At 44.4% G+C, this 18,771-nt stretch overlaps 1 protein-coding gene across 5 annotated transcripts in view; it reads left to right on the top strand.

Annotated features, from left to right (window-relative positions):
* Window positions 1-96: 96 nt before the first annotated feature.
* MAP4K3 (mitogen-activated protein kinase kinase kinase kinase 3) overlaps window positions 97-18,771 on the top strand; it is a 145,374-nt gene continuing 126,699 nt past the window's right edge. The window contains exon 1 of one of the 5 annotated variants that reach the window (XM_084793096.1): window positions 97-354. In XM_084793096.1, the coding sequence (XP_084649222.1) occupies window positions 259-354 (96 nt within the window). In that variant the 5' untranslated portion in view covers window positions 97-258. Of the gene's footprint in view, window positions 355-7,586; window positions 7,696-18,771 lie in introns of those variants that run through there. The other 4 variants (XM_084793097.1, XM_084793098.1, XM_084793099.1 and 1 more) reach the window with 4 other exon arrangements.

Raw genomic sequence — 18,771 nt, 5'->3', positions numbered from 1 at the left:
AAGCCATGTTGGAGCTGCACCCGGAGCGAGGGGCTGCGGGCGCGCTCCTCTCTTGGTGGGTGTGACCCGGCTCCGCGCGGCGGCGGGGGGCGGGGACGCCGGGCGGCTCGTCGTGGTCGGCGGCGGCCGCGGCGTGCAGCCGGGCGATTGTGACCGGCGGCGGAGCCGGGCCGGCCGCGGGCGCTCCCTCCGTGCGGCCCCCCTGAGCGCCCCCCCTCCCCGGGCCGGGAGGGAGGCGGGGGGCACCCGGGGCCCGCCATGAACCCGGGCTTCGACCTGTCCCGCCGGAACCCGCAGGAGGACTTCGAGCTCATCCAGCGCATAGGCAGCGGCACCTACGGCGACGTCTACAAGGTGAGGACAGGGGCCGCCGAGCCCAGGCCTGCGCCGCCGGGACGGAACAAAGGGCCGGGCGTGGGACCGCAGTCCTCGGCGTCCTCACCGGAGCCGTGCCCCGGTCACTGACCCCAGCCTCGCTTGCGCGCAGTCCTGGGAAAGGGCTGCTCTTGGAGCCGCGACGCTCCTGGGAGTGCAGAGCTGGGCTGGGCGCTTGTTGCCTGGGCAGGGTCTGTCTGTCTGTGTGACGAACCGGGCTGCTGGGGCTTTGGCGTTTGACAAACCTGCGTGCCTGTCCGGTACCTGGGATCGTCGGTCGGTGGCTGGGACCTGCTGCCCGCCGGGGCCTGCTGGTTCTGATCTAAGGCTCCATCGACAGCCTTAGCCTTTAGCCTCTTAACATCTGCTGGTGCCTTAGCCTTTAGCCTCTTAACATCTGCCTGTCAGTTCCTTGTAATTTTCCAAGCAGTCACTTTGTTTTGTAGAAAGAGTTTTGGGAGGCAAGAAAGCAACTTTGTTTGTTTGTGGGTTTGTTTCCTTCGAAAAGAATTGGGCAGTGGTGTTTGTTTTTGTCAGTGACTCACAGGAATCAGATTTTCCTTTTCCTTTTTCTTTTTCTTTTTCTTTTTTGGTCAACCGAGTATCTAGAAAGGGTACTGGTTTGACAAGGTTAGAATTCAAAGCTCATTAGCAGTACAGCGTTTCTGTTGCAAGGGGACCACTTCTAAATGTGGGAGGATAAATCATTCTTCCCAGGCCAACTCCACTCTTGGCCTCGCGGAGTCTGCCAAGAAGGGAGGTGGATAGTGCCAAATGTGGCAGCAGCCTTGATTTAGTTGCGTATCTACTTACTGGGTAACTGGAGTTGGACTCCTGTTTCACCGAACACCTGAGGATGCCCAGAGAAACTTAGTATTACGCTGCAAAGTTTAGTCTTCACTTTGGTTTTGCCCACTCTAAAGCAGCAATGGGTTTTTATCCGTGCTTCGATGGAATGCCTAAACGTATGTTAGCCTGTACAGGTGCCTCAGGTCTTTTGTGAGTGACACGTTTGTCTCTGTCGCATATCACACCACTTTCCTCCATTGACAAAAAGTGTACTTGAGCATAGCTGCAGTGTATAAATTAGCAGCCATGTGTCTGGACTTGAGTTGCGACAACTAAAGATGGGAATGGACCCAGATTTATTTGAAGCCTTTTTTTTTTCTTTTTTCTTTTCTTTTTTTTTTTTAATTTTTTTTTTTTGACAACATTAATGGCAGTTTCAGTCATTTTATTACGGTTGTATTTTGTGCTGCAGAGAGGATGGTGAGGGTTGTTAGCACAGAACGGGAGGACCTAATTTGTCGCGTTCCAGTCTCTCAGCCTCTAGCCAAGATCTGGAAGATGACAAGGCATTGCTCAGGGCAGTGGTGGGAGGGAGGAGGGGGCGCACAGCGGGAGTGCGATTCAAAGGGCAGAGACACCTGCGTGAATCTGAGACAGACCTAGCCTGAGCAGCTACAGAGAGGGTGGCTGTGGCTCCTGCTTCCTATAGACAATTTTAGCCATGGGACTTATGGGAGTCATGCCAGTGGAGTGTAATTAGATATTTAGATATGGAGTTTTCCTTTCTTTCTTCAAAGGGGTGGGTGGGAATGTATGTGTTCACACAAAGATCTCTCTGGAGGCCAGGAGAGGGCGTCAGATCTCCTGGAGCTGAAGTTGCAGGCAGCCCTGAGCTGCCTGACATGGGTGCCAGGAACCAAAGTTCAGCCTTGGCAGAACATCTCCTGCTCCTAACTGTTGAGCTGTCTTCCCAGGCCCCTGTCATTTCTTTCCTTTTCTGTTATTTTCAATATATAGGATCTTGCTCTGCATCCCAGGCTGGCCCGGCCCGAGACTCATAATCTTCCATCTATGGCCCCTTAATTGTAGAGGTGTAGATGTGCGTGACTGAGTTCAAGTTAGATTTGGACTTCTGGGCCAAGGCTCACGTTTGCTTGAGTTAGATCTGCAGAACACACCAAAAACATAATAAGAGTGCCAACTCCAGAGCTGTCCTGTCCTCCACAGGTGCCATATGACACGTGCATCAGACACACACACACTAAAGTAAATGTGTGGACTTTTAAAAAGTTCTCTCTGTCATATCCAGTGTGTATTGGAAGGAAAGGGCAGCTAGGAGGCTCTTGGAATAGTCCTGATAAGAATAATGGTATTTTGGAATTTGGTTTTGACTAAGAAGGTAGAAATGTACCAAGGAGCTTATAACTGTCTGGGGAAGACCAATTATATATAGTAGCCGAGAAGTTAAATTTTATGTTTCTTAAGTGGCAATGTATACAGCAAGTTTTGTTGAGTGTGTGTGCGTGTGTGCGCGTGCGCACGTGTGCTGTGTACATGGGTACATGGCTCTAGTACTTGAGATGGGTCTCATGTTGCCCTGACTAACTTTGACATTGCTATCTAGCCAAGGCTGCTGTATAACATCTGCTGAGGTTATAGGCAAGGACTGGGAGGTCCTTGATAAGAATAATTAGCCAGGTGTTGCTATGCTTAAAAACAACAACAAAACAAGTCAGTTTGGTAGCACATGCCTGTATTCTCAGCCCCTGGGAAGCAGAGGCAGGAGACTGCTGGTCACCAGTTTAGGGCCAGCTTGGCCTACATGGTGAGGTGAGTATCCATTACTGAATAACACTGTCTCAAAACAAACCCATGAAATAAAGGTGTAGTAAACCTACCTGACTAAAAAAAACAGAAACAAAAAACAAAACCAGTCAAGTCTGTAATTCTAAGGACATCTGAATGTTATAGAAGTACAACAAATTGATTAATCTTGTCAGGCATTATTGATGGTGTTTTCTGGAGTGCTTATTATCTGGCAGGCGTTTGCTAGACTTTTCCTCCCTACTCCTCCAACTGTCTTGTGAGGTAGACACAGTCGAAGAAGCAGGCACAAGGAGAGTTAGTAACTTTGTGAAGTTGATGGTGGCAGAGGTAGCAGCTGACTGGTTAGGAGTCTGGATTTTCCATCAGTGGGAGGCACCATTTTGTAAACATGGACATGGACAGAGTATGTCCATGACTTTCCAAGGAAGAAACTGAGGCACACATTGCCTTCAGCATTTGGATTGTCGGCATATTCTCAGTCTCCTGTGGCTCTTTTGTTAACTCCTCACTCCTGATAGGCAGCCAGGCCTCACTTGCTTTTACAACCTGCCAGTGAACACCGGATCTTAGATGCTTGATTCCTGCCCGCCAGGCTCTTTCATTACCAGAGACCCAAAGCATAGAATCACCGCGTGGTGTTCAGCGTCATAGCTCCTGCCTGCTAAACAGCCCAAGGCTGAAACTTCCTTCTTTTCTACAATCAAGTCATGTGGTGAGGATACACATTTTCCACATGGGTTTGGTTGTGTGATGTTCCCAACACACGTGCTGCTGGTGAGCTGGAGAGAAGTGAAGTGGTTCTTGTTTCCCAAAGCCAGTGTCTATGAGTTTTGCTCTGTAAGCTCTCAGAGAGGAGGCGCTAAGAACGCAATGGCTCCATTAAGTAAATAAATTAGACCCACTTATAGTAATTCTTGGAAGGTTGGTGTTTTAAGGGATTTTTATTTTGAAAACTTTTCCTCCCACTGCAGTTACACAGTTACTGTATTTGCCGCTTGGCTACAGAGTGCTGAACCTGAGCTGGGAGCCAGCAGCTGTTCAGCTTGCACAACGGACTTAGCATCTCAGGGGTATTTTGTGGGAGGCTGTTCTAACCATCACAGGTCACCTTGTGGGTTTTGGTGTAAGTGAATGACTTGAGTTTTACCCCCAAAAATATCCTTTTCTTTCCTTCCTTCTTTCCTCCACCTCTTCCTCCTCCTCCTCCCTCCTCTTCTTCTGCCTGTGCAATTGTCCACTTCGTCTGCACGGTCTGTGAGTACTTGATAACACACTTTTAAAAGAGAAATTATATTGCCTTTTAAGTGCCACATAACTGCACAGACTTTATCAGCCATGAAGCATTTGCGCCAGGATTACCTAGGAACTGCAAGACCAACACGTGGAGCTCTATGGTTGGGTCCCAAGAGGCTCATGAAGTGCTCTGGAATTAAGAGATTTTATGTTGGATGTGTTTGTTTTTCCTTTTTTCATGTGAAATGGCCCAGCAAGCATGTCCAGCCATGGGCCCCATGTGACTCAGGATAGCTACGAATGCGGTCCAAATACAAAACCATAAACTAATTTAACAGGTTTCTCTCCCCCCCCCCCCCCCCCCCCCCGTGTGTGTGTGTACAAGAGAGAGAGAGAGAGAGAGAGATCTTTTTTCTTTAGTAATTTGATTCCATGGTTCTTAAGTGTGAACTTTTTAGATGCCTATGTTGTGTCACATGTCAAAAGGTTGGCATAGATGTGAGCATTCTTTTCATTCTCCATGAGGTTAATGACCTTAGGTTTGTCATTGGAAAAAAAATTGGACGTTCTATATAGATGATACTGCCCGCATGTAATATCTTCAAGTGTTGTACTGTCTTTCACAGGCATGGCACTTTCCCAGTTAATTCAAATTATCCCTACAGCTAAAGCCTTTGCTTTTCTAGATTTATGTAGTTTCATGCCTGTCTCAGCTCTATGCCAAACCCTGTGTCCTCTTGAATTCTAGCGCTTTGCCTCAGCTTTGACAGTATGCTATGGCTTGAGTCATTGGAGCCATCTCTGACGTCAGAATTAGACTTTCAGGCAGTAGTCACAGTCTCTACACAGATGGTTTCTAACCCTGGGTGGATGCTGCAGGGAAAGCCACACCATGGGTACAGTAAAGGCTCAAGAGGCAGTGAGGTGGTTCAGCAGGTAAGAAGAGCTTGCCTTAAAGCTTCACAGCATGAGATTGACTCCACAGAGAGGTGGAAGGGGAAAACGGACTCCACAAATGTGACCTACAACAATAACAACAGCAACAATAATAAAGGCTTAGGAGTCCTGTGTCAAGCCTCCTAAACTTCGCTTGGCCCAGCAAACAAATTTTAGCTTGGTTTGAGGATTCTTTTTTTTTTTTTGGATTTTCGAGACAGAGTTTCTCTATGTAGCCTTGGCTGTCCTGGACTTGCTTTGTAGACCAGGCTGGCCTTGAACTCACAGAGATCCACCTGCCTCTGCCTCCCGAGTGCTGAGATTAAAGCCCATCCCCGTTTGAGGATTCTTTAGGATAGCTTTTGCTTCTCCTTAGAACTAGTGTCTTGTAGGGCATACTTTGGAAATGTTGGCATTAATTTTTTTTATTTACATATGTATGAAAGTCATTTCCTCAGAAGTAAAGGCTACAGGCCCCAAAGCTGTACTTATTGGCCATCTATATAAGATTTGAAATAGGATATTGGACAGGAGAAAACATGGAGGCATAGTTAGTGAGTCAGAAAATCAATGTGTATGTATTGAGGGAAATGTGTGTTGGCTTTCTTGTGACCGCATCTTTCAAGGCATCTGGATTAATGTCAACAAAGACTAGTTTTTCCATTGTTGTTAGCATTTGCAAAAATAGACACTTTTAGCCTAGGCTGCGCAGGCTTCGGCCCCACACTTGTTTACACCTGTTGTTAATTCTTCTGATGAATGTGAAGACCAAGCACCTGGGGACAGCTGAGGGTAACTAGACTGTGGCGAGCTGGAGTTCTGCCCAGTTTTACTCCTGTGGAAAGCAAAGTCTAGAGCAGAGCTTCTCAACCTGTGGGTTGTGACCCCCCACCCCTGGGAGTGTTGAATGACCCTTTGACCTAGGACCATTGGAAAACACAGATCTTTACATTATGGTTCATAACAGTAACTTATGAAGTAACAATGAAAGTTTTATGGCTGGGGGTCACCACAACTTGAGGAACTGCATTAAAGGGTCACAGCATTAGGAAGGTTGAGAACCACTGGTTTAGAGACCCCAGAGGAAGTGTTTTTGAACTTAAAAAGAATCTCATCTGAAATCAATGAAGTTGCATTCCCCAGCATCAGGGGCTCTCTGAGGTGGAAAGGAACAGGGAAACAGATTTGGGGGTGATTTCTCTAGCAAGCCTTTTTAAAAAGCAAGGAAACAAAGTCAGATTATCAGCCTTAGATACAGGTCTCATTCCTTGAAGGGAGTGTTTGCCTCCAACCTTTACTTGGTGTGTGTAGTCTCTGTAAATGCACATCAAATGTGTGATTTTGTATTGAGATGAATAATTGGTAAATTCCTTTGTGAAAAAGGATTGAACAGCCATCATACACTGAACAGCTGTAATATAAAATCTGGTGTTTTAGAGTCTGTGAGTGGTAAAAATGACAGGGCTTGGTAAGTAGGATTTGTAAGAAGGTAAAAGGTATGCCCACTTTTAGTTACCAAAGTTTGAGGTCAAAACTTTACTGGTTTCCTCATTTTATCACAGTGAACCTTGTTCTAACTTCAAGACTCCCTAGCTGCCCCATTCTCTCCACAGCTGACCTCTCTGTGGCGTCATGGCAACTTCAGGAGCAGGGTTCTGGAGCCGGCTGCCTGCTGGTCATCATCATCTGCCAACTCATTTCTCCGCTGCCCTCACACTCACTCTACTTCTGCACTTCCTGCCTCCGTCCGCCTTTCTTCCTGGCATCTGTATCTCTTCATTTCCATCATGTCTCAGGGTGCATGGTTAGTACCATCAGCAACTTACTTTATAGGTAGTACTTGCGAGTTCAGAGATCACTTTCAGTAAGTCTGTCTGTCACCCTCCTCCCACTGTCTTTCTGGAAAAGATCTAGATTTGGTAGAACTGGAATATTTGGGGGCCTTCATTAGGAATACAGGTAGTGCCGGGCGTGGTGGCACACACCTTTATTCCCAGCACTCAGGAGGCAGATGCAGGCGGATCGTTGTGATTTCGAGGCCAGCCTGGTCTACAAAGCAAGTCTAGGACAGACAAGGCTACACAGAGAAACCCTGTCTCGAGAAGAAAAAAAAAAGGAAAAAAAAAAAAAAAAGAGGAAGACAAGTAGATTAGAATTAAACAAATTGGCACCAAAAGTGAGTATTTCTTTAGAATGAGAACTCCCAACAATATGTTGTCAGCTTAGAGGAAGGCCCCTTTCTCCTGGGATTTAAGCATCTGATCAGAGTGTTCATATGAAATAGCTCCTGATAGCAGCCTGCACCCTCCACAGCTCTCAGGATTCAGAGAAGCCCATGCAAGCACCAGGCTCTCATTTGGTGACATTCGTAGAAAGTTCAGGTCTGTTCATTTTTCTTTATTTTCTCCTTATAGCGTGTGTCACTACCTGTCATGTCTTGCTAGAGCATAAATCCAGAATGATTCTGCTTGATTCCGTGCTGTATCTTGAGGGCCTACAGGAGTGACTGATAGAGTCTCACAAAAGGAATGGCAGGTACGTGAATGGAGAAAAGAGATCATTGTTTCAGACTGGCAGAAATCACAGCAGAGGAGTGGAGTTGGGGCGGTCCCAAGGCTCTGGCGTCGGTGGCATCAGAGCAACTTAGGCATTGCAGAGCTTAAGGCCTAAGTTAAGTCAGTAAGCTTAGTGTCTTTTCTGTATGATAAGCAGGGCTCAGAGTTACTATTTACAGAAGCCATTGTCATTTTGTGTTAAGATTCAGTGGCTGAAAGTGGGTTTGATACCCCTCTAATCCAGAAGTCTGAAATATAAAATAGTCCAAACCCCAGAGTGGTGTAGCACTGCTGATGTCACAAGTGGGAAATTCAATCCTGATCTCACTGGATGGTTGCAGCCTGGATGCAGGTATGGTGAGAAGACACTGAGTAGTCTTTCCTCTAGGCTGTCTGTACATGTGAAGCAAGTAAATGTCATGTTTAGACTTGGTCCTGTCCCCAGGATCTTACTGTGTGTGTGCAATCGTTCCAGTGTTTGGAGAAATCCAAAATATTTTGGTTCAAAGTTGATAAGGGATTCTCAACTCATTATAATAACCCCACCACTGGGTTCTTCTTACATGTTGCTGCTTAAAAATATGATTGAGTGTTTAGGAAAAGGACTTTGTTCACCAATAGGAAAAGAAAAAAACAACCCTTTAATTTCAAGAAATGGAATCATGATTTCTTTTTGCTGTTGTTTGGTTTTTATAATCTGGTTTGTTTGTTTTTTTATAATAATCTGGAAGAGGCTCTGTTTCTATTGCAGCTACCTCAATCTGAGATTATATGTTAGGGTTCCCAGTGCAACAGTGCTGCCTGTGTTTGTCCTGAACTGGCTTTTAGTAAGACGTTTTGTTGTTATTGCTGTTTAAATTCTTCTTTGGTCTTTGGAATTGTAAGATTTTTTTTTCCTGTATAAGTCCTCCACCTTTCTTTGTATGAACACTCTCTTCCCTGCTTATGGGCTGAAGGATATATGCTTAAGCCTAGTAGTCAAGGCTCTGTCCGTTTTGCCCAGTGGTCTCAAAAGAACCACTTAGATTTAGGAAGCTGGGAGGAGGCAGCACAGTCATGGTGGCAAATAGCATTTTGTATTGTTCTGAAAATAGTTTTGACTTCCTGGACCAAAAAGAATCTCAGGAAGTTTCAGGGATACTGGGACTGTGCTACAAGGTTATCTGGAATAAGCTAAGGTTAAGCGTTTTAGCTTTGTCACTATAACAAAATGCCCGAGAGAACCAACTGAATGAAAGCTTAGTTTGGCTTAAAAGGTTTCCATGCCTGGACACTTAGCCTGGTTCCTCTGGGCTGTGGCCATGCAGTAGAATATCATGGCTGTGGCAGTGCGTGGCCAGGGAGGCTTGTTCTGACCCCAGCAGAGAGGCAAAGAGTAATGGGAAGGGGCTGGCCCCAATCCCCTTTAAGGCTTTGTACAAGAACCAAAAAAACATCGTTAGGAAGACATGAAAAGTTCCAGCCACTTTGAACAATGCTACAGAATCAGAGAGTAAGTTCGTTCATTCATTCTTTTTTTCTTTCTTTCTTTCTTTTTTTCTTTCTTTCTTTCTCTTTTCTTTTGTTTCTTTCTTTTTTTGGTTTCTTAAGACAGGGTTTCTCTGTGTATCCTTGGCTGTCCTGGACTCCCTTTGTAGACCAGGCTGGCCTTGAACTCACAGCGATCCGCCTGCCTCTGCCTCCCTAGTGCTGGGATTAAAGACACCACACCTGGCCCATTCTTTAAAAAGTACATGTGGCTGGACAGGTGGCTCATCAGGTAAGAGTATGTACTGCTCTGGCAGAGGGCCTGGGTTCAGTTCCCAGCACCCACGCCAGGCAGCTCATCATTGTCTCTAGCCCTGCTTCCAGGTGATCCAACACCTATGGCCTCGGAGGGCACCTGCATGTACATGACGGACAGGCATGCATAATTTTGCCTGTATGCATAATTAAGTAAATAATCCTTAAAAATTTACAGTAAAATACAAATTATATATGTTTCAGTTACATGGTTTTTGACAAATGTGTACAGCTGTGTGATCCAGTCTCTTATTAAGATGGAACAGTCCATACATTTCCAGAACATTTCAGGAAGTTCCCTTGTGTCCTCCCCAGTTAAACCACAAGTTAGTGCCACCCCATCCCCAGACCCCTGCCTCCACCAGGCAGCCACTCTTCGGATTTCTGTCACTCTGGAATGGCTTCTGAAGCCGAGTATACATAGACCACTGCTGAGTTACATGGCAGCTTAGGGGCACTCAGTCAGCTGTGCACATCTGGACTCGGTGCAGGGATGCTTCCCTCTGCTGCGCTGTGCTCTGGACTTCCACAGCTGCTCACTCTTGGTCACTGTAGTCTTGAGAGTCTTGAAAGCTGGTAGTGTGTGTCTTCCAGTGTTGTTCTGCTTTTCAAAATTGCCTTTTCTATTTACATCTTTGGCTTTTCAGTACATATTTTAGGATAATTTTTCAAGGTAAACATATAAGCTTGTTGGATTTTTTTGTAGTTTTTTTTTAATTAAAAATTAATTGTAAACTTAGGAAGCTGGCAGGAAGTGTCTGAGGGTCCAGTGCTCAGCCCCTCCTTGTGGCCATATCCTGTCTGCACAGCCAACTAAAGCTCAGTCTGGTTTTACCAGCTTATGCATTCACTCATTAAGAAAAAATCTTTAAAAAAAAATCTTTGAGTATCATTTTGCAATATTTTATCACATGCCCAGCCTACTGTGATTTTGATTGGAATTGTGTGGGATCTGCAGATCAATTTATAGAGAATTAAGATCTTACTATTATTGAATCTTCTTGTCTCTGAATGTAAAATATATATATAGATCTTTTTAAAACCTCATCAATATTTTGTCCTTTTTTTTAAATTCATAAATCTCATCCCTAGCTTATTCTGCTGATACTATAGCAAAAAAGGTAATTATGGGATACGTAAGGCAGTACATTAGCCATTTAGTGAGACATGGTTTCATGTCTTATTAAAGTCCTCACTATGCTGATGATGTCTGACCTCCTTTGGCTTAACCTTGTTCATTTTTAGCCCTGAGCATATGGGCTCCTTTTAAAATTGGCAGAAACGAAAAGACTAGAAAAATGACTATTTTTTAAAAAAACCACTTTTGTAATGTCAGAGATGAAAACAATGGCCTTATACACTCACTTTATTTTTGTATGTGAGATACAGTTATATTTATATATGCACATTTTGCAGAATTCATCTTTGAGTTTTAGAAGGAAAAATGCACTTGAGTGTTGCTTCATCCTTACAGGGGAAAGAAATAGCACAGCAATGCTAGATTGTTTAGGAGAACCCACTGTGTCCTTTCTGATCTTGAGCAGTTGATGCTCTGACACAAGGAAACAGAATGTGACCAGAAAGGACATCCAAGCAGCGTTTCTGAGGTAGAGGCTGAACACTTAGAGGACAACAGGGAAGCTCTGGACTGTAGCAATGTAAGACCTCCTGGACGCCCTGGGTCCGTGCGTGTAAAGAACCACAGAGTCATTCAGAAGATTGAATATGTGGGCTGGGTAGAGAGTTGGCAAACTGTTTGCCAAGCAGGCATGAGGATCTGAGTTCAGATCCCTCCAGTACCCACACAAAGCCAGTGCAGTGGCACGTGCTTCTGAGCCCAGTGTTGGTCAGCTTGAGACAGGATCCCTGGAGCTGGCAGGCCAGTTGATCTAACCCAGGTCATGAGCGCTGGGTATAGTGATAGACCCTGCCTCAGAAAAATAAGGAGGAGAGTGACGGAGGAAGACACACATGTGCATGCAATATGAATATGTATGTACACATAACGCACACACATGCACACTGTCACGCCTGTGGGATTGAAGTGGGCAAAGACAATTGGCAACATTTCTTAGTAAGAGGCATATTAGGAAATGACGTAGATAATGTTCCAGAACTCTCAGATACAGGTGAGTGCCAGTTAAGGATTTGCAGGGCTGGTCAGATGGCTCAGCAGGTCAAGGCTCGTGTCACCAAGCCTGATGACTTGAGTTTTCTCCCTGAAGTCCCCATGGTGGAAAGAACTGACCTTTGGCAGGCTGCCCTCCAGCCTCCATCAGCACACCATGGCATGCACCCTCCTCCCAGTAAACGTAGTACGTTTCTGAAGAGACCTAGGAGCACATTTAGGTCACACTGCAGTGCATTCCAGACTCATTAGTGCCAGCCGTGCCTTTCTGCTCTTGGGAGGTTGGCTGGTATTGGTTGAGATTTCTTACCAAATTCTCTCCCCATCTCCGCCCCCCACTTCAAAGCTCTAGCTTTCATTTTTATAGTTCTGAGGGTTGCCCACAACATCCCTACATGCACGGCGACTCTGCTCACTCCCTCTGTTCTGTTCGTGTGTGCTGTGTCTTACTTTGGCTCTGCACTGTTCATGAGTGCTCCAGGGTGCTGCGTGGACCTTTCTCTTCTACAGATGGCCATCTCTCATGGGTGCCCTCCTGCTGACTCAGTTTCTTGGCTTGCTGTTCCTCCTGGCATCTTTCTCCTTCCTGTACTAATCAGTGCTGAGGTAATGTTTGGTAGGGGTTTTTCTTCTTTCTATTTTTTCACTTCTAACGTGAGGAAGCATGTGAGTTAATTTAGCTCCACGTTCAAATGTCCTTACTTTGTCTTTGTTGCCACATTGTAGTTTGCTGGACCTTTTTTTTTCCCTCAAGATTTTGCATATTGCAAAGAGTCTGCTGTTGGTTCATCTCTAACTAATCTGTCTATTCTCCCTGATTGACTTGACATTTCCCTTTTCACCTCTGGTATCCTGAAGTTTCACAATACTTTTAAGGAGAAATCTTTTTTTCTCTAATCTGACAACATGTTTCAGTAACCCTAGACAATTATGAAGTGGTGTATATTTTTTATTCTTTCTGTTCCCCTAGCTCACTTTATTATCCTAAGTTTTTGTGTTTTCCTATCTTTTTAATGTAATTTTAGTATTTTATGTGTATTTGTGTTTCATTTGCATATATCTCTCTGAAGCGTGAGCTGGGTGTGCCTGGTCCTTGAGGAGGCCAGAAGAGGCTGTTCGATCCCCTGGAAGTGGAGTTCAGAAGGTTTTGAGCTGCCATGTGGGTTCTAGACACCGAACCCAGGACCTGTGGAAGAGCAGCCAGTGCTCTTAACCACTGAGCCATCTCTCCATTCACATCTCTACATAATTAGAATAGTACTTCCATATAGGATCCTGGAGGGACATGGTATATAGACCATTGCTGTTTACATTGTAAAGATGTTTCTAGAAGTTTCTTTAATTTTTTTCCAAATCTGTGTATACCTTTTGCATAATTTCTTGAATTTTGACTCCCTTTATGTTTTAAAAAATTAGTCCTTAATATTTCCTTTTGAAATATTATTCTATAATTTTAAGTTTTGGCAGGTTTAATCTTTGTTGGTTTTGTTCCGTGTACTGGCTTTTAATCGTGGTAGATTTTTATTTTATTTCATTTTTTTCCATAAGAATCTGTGACTGAGGTTGGGGAGCATGTGTCTTTCAAAAACAGCTTTGCTTTTGCTTCTCCAGAAGCCTCTATCTATCTATCTATCTATCTATCTACCTATCTACCTATCTACCTATCTATCTATCTATCTATCTATCTATCTATTTATATTTATATTTTTGCTCTGAGATAGACTTTTATGTTAATTTTACAGTGTGGAATTTATTAGACCTAGTAGATGGCATAGATTGGCTCACAATGAGCAGCAAGCTTGTTTGGGATTTTTGTTTGGTTTTGGGTATATGGACAGGATCTCACCCTATGTGCAGGCTAGACTGTATATGTATCACAGACTGGCCTCAAACTTGCTGTCAGCTTGCCTGATACATGTACTGCCTGACTTGATTTTTAATTTTAAAAAGCTCTCTTCGCTCAGGATCTTAAAAACCCAAGCAGGGTTAAAGTTATTGTTACCTATCTGTTTTTGTATTATACTTAGAGTATGGTCTCTTCCAAGTGCCTTTATTCAAGGACTCTGCTCTAGTATGTAGTTTTGAGTGTTCATTTGATTAGTTTTAAGACCTGGAGCACCCCACTTACTGCCCCGAACCCCTTTCATCCTTAAGGTCTACACTGTAGCACAGGACTGGTAGAAGCTCAACCCTAGTCTTCCATTTTCCACCTTGCATTAGTGTGATACTTGTTAAAAAAAACACATGAACTAAGGTTGCTACATTGTTATTACAAAAGTCCACAGTTTACATAGGCGGTAACTGTGTTGCACAGTTCTGTGACAAACTATCCTATCTTACAGAATAGTTTCACTGTCCTGAAAATCCCCTATTCATCTATTCATTTTGACCTCCTTTCCCTCATAAGCCAGTTCCTGATAGGTATACAGTTGTATAAACACACATGTGTATATTATGTGTAATGCATATGTTATTTCCTTTCCAAAATGTCATATAACTGGGATTATATAACATGTGGCCTTCAAGACTGGCTTCTTTCACTAAATTGTGTGAAGATTGATCCTTATCTTTTTGTGGCATGACAACTCATTTCTTATATTGTTGATTAATAGTTCCACATTTGGTTGAACCTCAGAGAAATACTCATTCACCTGCTGAAAAATATTTTGGTGTCTTCCAAACTTTGGCATCACAAGTAGAAATGCAATAAATAATCCACATGCAGGTTCTTCCATACACAAAATTTTTCATCACATTTGAGTAACTAGCAAGAAATACTATTGCTGGATGACAGTATGAAGAGCCTTTTTTTAGTTTTATGAGTTAGAAACTGCAGAATCTTCCAGAGGCGCTGTCTGCGTTCCACCAGCAGTGACCGAGAGCTCTGGCTGCTCCACATCTGTGTCAGCAGTCGGTATTTCCGGGGTTTTGGACTGGGGCCACTCTATTGTGTGGGTGCTGACACCTGTTTTAATTTGCAAAGCCTGACAACCTGCAGTATTGAACATACTTTCCACTATGTATTTTGTTGTCTCTATGTCTTTTTTAGTACAATACTTAGCTCAAGTTTTTTAGAAATTTAATTTTGGGCCAGCCATAGTGGTATGCATCATAATCTTAGCACTGAGTAGGTTGAAGCAGGAGGATTTCAAGTTCCAGGCCAGCTTGGGCTTACACAGCAAGACCCCATTTCAAACAAACGATAAAAATTGTATTGCTTGCTGTTGTTACTGTTAATTTAAGAGTTTTCTGTTCATGGGGTACCTGCCTGTTATTAGACATGCGTTTTTCAAAGACTTCCTCCCCTCTTTGTCTTGCCTTTTCATTCTCTTAACTGCGCCAGACCTGGATTTCTTGTATGTTATCTTCTAGAAGTTTTGTGGCTTTGCATTGTATAATCTATGATCCGCTCTGAATGGATTTTTGTGAGAGATAAAGGTCTGTGTGTGCATTGGTGGGCAGGCGTGCTGTGGAAGTCTTGGCCCAGAACCATTTGATGAAAAGACTTTTCCTTGAATTGTTTTTGCTCCTTTGTGAAGACCAGCTGGCTGTATTTGTGTGAGTCTATTTCTAGGCACTTATATTTGTTTGCAACAGTGCAACAAATACCAGTGGCAGAGTAGCCATACTTTGATTGCATTGATTTAATGCTTAAACAACAGAAAATTATTTCTGGAAGCCAGAATTCCAGAGAGGATAATCTCCCTAGGGTGGTTTCTTCTGTGGAGACTTTTGCTGGCTTACAGGGGGGGAGTCCTTCTCTGGGTGGCAAAGGGACAGAGATGTGGAGTCAGAGAAGGCAGTGACTGGGAGAAGCCATGGAGTCCAGTCAAGAGTGTGTTGCTGCTGCCCACGGAGCTCTTTTCTTGGACTGGTTAGCAAAGAGTACCAGTTATTTTGATGGTGAGTGGAGGTGGTGACATCTTCTATAGTTCATGGCCAAGGAGTTTGGTCCTGCGGTTTCCTTCCAGTTCTTAGTTGTTGTGTCCTTCTGTTGGTCTCTAAAGCTTTTGTTGAGCACTTAAGCTGAACCATGGTTCACTCCAGTAAGATTGCTTCAAATAGGCTAGGTAATAGTGGGTATAGTACTAACTCATTTAATCACAGCATTAGGTAAGTATTAAATGATGTGAACATTTAAACAGTAAACATTAAAAATGATTGCAGTCCTTGACCCTATAAGAAAGGCTCTTCAGGGGAGAGAGGGTGGAAATTGTTTCTTAAAGTGTGGTTTAGACTGAAGTGAAAGAGAACATGGTTTTAGTAGTGAGTAGAGCGGATGAGGGCCCCGTGAGGGGTGAGCAAGAAGGACTCTGGTCAAAGAGGGTCTTACAGGGAGTGAGTGAGGCAGGCTTGATCAATTATGGGTCAAATTAAAGAATATTATTTGTTTTATAGAATAATGGCACAAATTGATATTAATAAGAAAAATCATAGCAAATACCCTACACTGAGTCCTCAACTGTGTGTCAGGCATGGCTTTGTAGGTGTTCTTTAATGTGTTCTTTTGGCCTTATGCACTAGGCCCCTTAAAGATTTGGAAGGTGAGCTGGGTGTGGAAGGTGTACACGCCTGTAATCCCAGCAGAGGCAGAGGTAGGCAGATCTTTGTGAGTTCAAAGCCAGCCTAATCTACAGAGTGAATCCAGGTCAGCCAAGGCTATGCAGAGAAACCCTATCTTGAAAAACCAAAAGCCTGGGGGGGGGGGGGGGCGTGGGCAGGAAGAAAGAAAGAAAAAGAAAAAGAAAGAAAGAAAAAAAGAAAAGAGATATAGAAGATAAAGTACATGAACAGAGGTCGGTGTAGGCTTGAGGCCATAATGAAAGCAAAAATTGAGCTCAGAGTGAACTCAGGGCCTCTTTGCTCCAGGTGCTGTTTTTTTTTTTTTTTTTGCTGTTGTTGTTTTGTTTTGTTTTTTTTTTTTTAAGCTGGACTAAACTGGCATACAGCTTGCCATATAGCTTCCAGAGTATAAATCACATATGATAAAGACAGGGGAACTATTGAAGATATTTGAACAGAGTTAAAGGCAACGAGTGCTAGGCAGAGGCCGTTTATTTCTTGGCTCCTTGGGAAAATGCGTAGGTGTGGTATAGGGTGGCAGCCCCGGAATCCTTCAGAGAGAATGTATCAGAGTTTCCTGGAAGGTGGCTCAGCAGACTGAGAGGGAAGGGACAGGTGGCTGGGGCGCTGACCACTGACGGAGAACATTGCGTGAAGTAAGAAGTGGACGTGGAGCTCTGGGAACTGAGGCGTGTCTCTGGTGGAAGGCTGCTGTCCGCCACCAGAGGCGGAGGAGCGGGTGGGTGACAACAGAGAGACACACACAGAGCACAAGGGCAGACCCAGAAAGACACATCTTTTTCATTTGGAGTGTCTGAAGGAATGTATGACTCATGAATTAAAATGTCTGTTGCAGTGCTCGTTTGTCCCCTATGCTGTGGCTTAGGCTTGCTGTTCCAGGTCACTGAGTCTCCTGAGAGTTGCGTACGCAGGAGATGACAGCGGCTGTCAGTCCGCCACCGCTGTGCCCTGCTCATTTTCATAGTCCTCTCCCCTGTCCATGTCCTGAGGAGTGGAGGCTTATGCTTGGTGTGGAAGGCCGCCCCTTGAGCATAGCAGCCATTAAGGCCTGTCTCCGTAGACAGCAGCTGGGACTGCTGTGAGCAACCCTGGAGCTTGGGCCTGTTTGACTTTCCCTCATAAAAGGAGTGAGGTGTACTGAGACCTCAGCCACCCGCACTGCACACCCCAGGCCAGCTGTGTGTGTTTCTGCCTGAGTTGCTCTGAGCCTAGATTCAGAAAGTGCTGGAGTGTATAGAGGGGAGCTGAGGAGGAGGAGGAGGCTCCATCTGGCTGGCTGCTCCAGTCCATGCTTGTGGGGAGGCTTTGGTGGTCACCCACACTACCATAAACAAGGAAGCCCAATAAGCTCTTTGGTTTGCTCCCTGCTTGTGCTGTGTCTGGGGTTAGCTGCGTGTTTAGGGTTCCCGCATCCTTGCGTGGGAAGCCCACCCCTCTCTCCTTTTACTCTTGAGTTGCAGGCGTTACAGTGGGTAGAGGAAGGGTTGGCTGTTGACAGGGTGGGAAGCACAGACACAGGTGTTAGGGTGTTCTCCCCCTTCTCTGCTCTTGGGGTGTTGGTTGTTTGTTTCTGCTGTTCCACCTGGTGCTTTAGTCCTCCCACTGATAAAAACTGAGCAAGACCAGAAGATCTTTCGCCGCATAGTTCTGTTTGCTTTTCAGATGCTTCTCTGCCTGCCTGTCAGCCACTGTCACGTTGCTTCGCCGGCACTGTGGTGACTTCTGAGCTCAGAGTCTCTGGTTACTGCTGGCACTTTGTCAACATCCAAGAGTCCCGTAATCATGTAAGACATTTTGATTTTGGATGCAGAGATTTTTTTTTCCCCTTCCAATAAAACTGGCTACATGAGGTTTGACAATCTCTTTCTTCCTTCCCAAACCCAAAATTGGATGTTTTTGTAAATTGCTGGGCAGGGTTGCTATTTTTGCTGTTTCTTTTATTGTTTGTGTTGAGTTTCTTAAACCATTTCTGTCATACTGTGAGGCAGTATTTGAATCAAAACTTAGGACATATTTCTGTGAAAAATTATATTGTTTTTATGAAAAGTGGTATAAGAGAACCTTTAGGCAAAAAAAAAAAATTTATTTTTTTTGAGTATAGTTTTGCCTCTTTTGGCCGGTTTTGGGAAAACATCAAAGAAGTAACATTTCATTTTTGTAGGGAGTAAAGAGGTGTATTTTTAGCAATGTTATCTGCAGAAAGTGCATTTTGGGCTCTGGACTTGACCCCAGAGTCTAGCCTTTTGTGAGCTGGGCTGTTGGTCTCCTGAACCTCAGATCTCAGTCTGCTTTATGATAATTGTTTGGGAAGAGGAGCACTTTGGCGTTTATCTGGCTAAGATTTAAAAACATTAAAGTTTTAAATTGTTCAATTAGGATTAGAACATGAACTTTCATTTAAGACACACTCTTTGGAGTCCTAGGGATTGGCTCACACATAGCAGATGATCGATCGCTCACTTTCTACCCAAGCTCCCCACTGCCAGGCTCCTCTTTTGTTAACTTGCCATAATACATTCCTTACCACCAAGTGCCAACACTGCTCCATTGCTGTTAACGCCA

Source organism: Acomys minous, assembly GCF_964271855.1.
Source record: "Acomys minous genome assembly, chromosome: 8".
In the NCBI taxonomy this organism is placed as follows: domain Eukaryota; kingdom Metazoa; phylum Chordata; class Mammalia; order Rodentia; family Muridae; genus Acomys; species Acomys minous.
The sequence above is the reverse complement of the archived record's forward strand: the minus strand, read 5'-3'. Positions and strand labels throughout refer to the sequence as shown.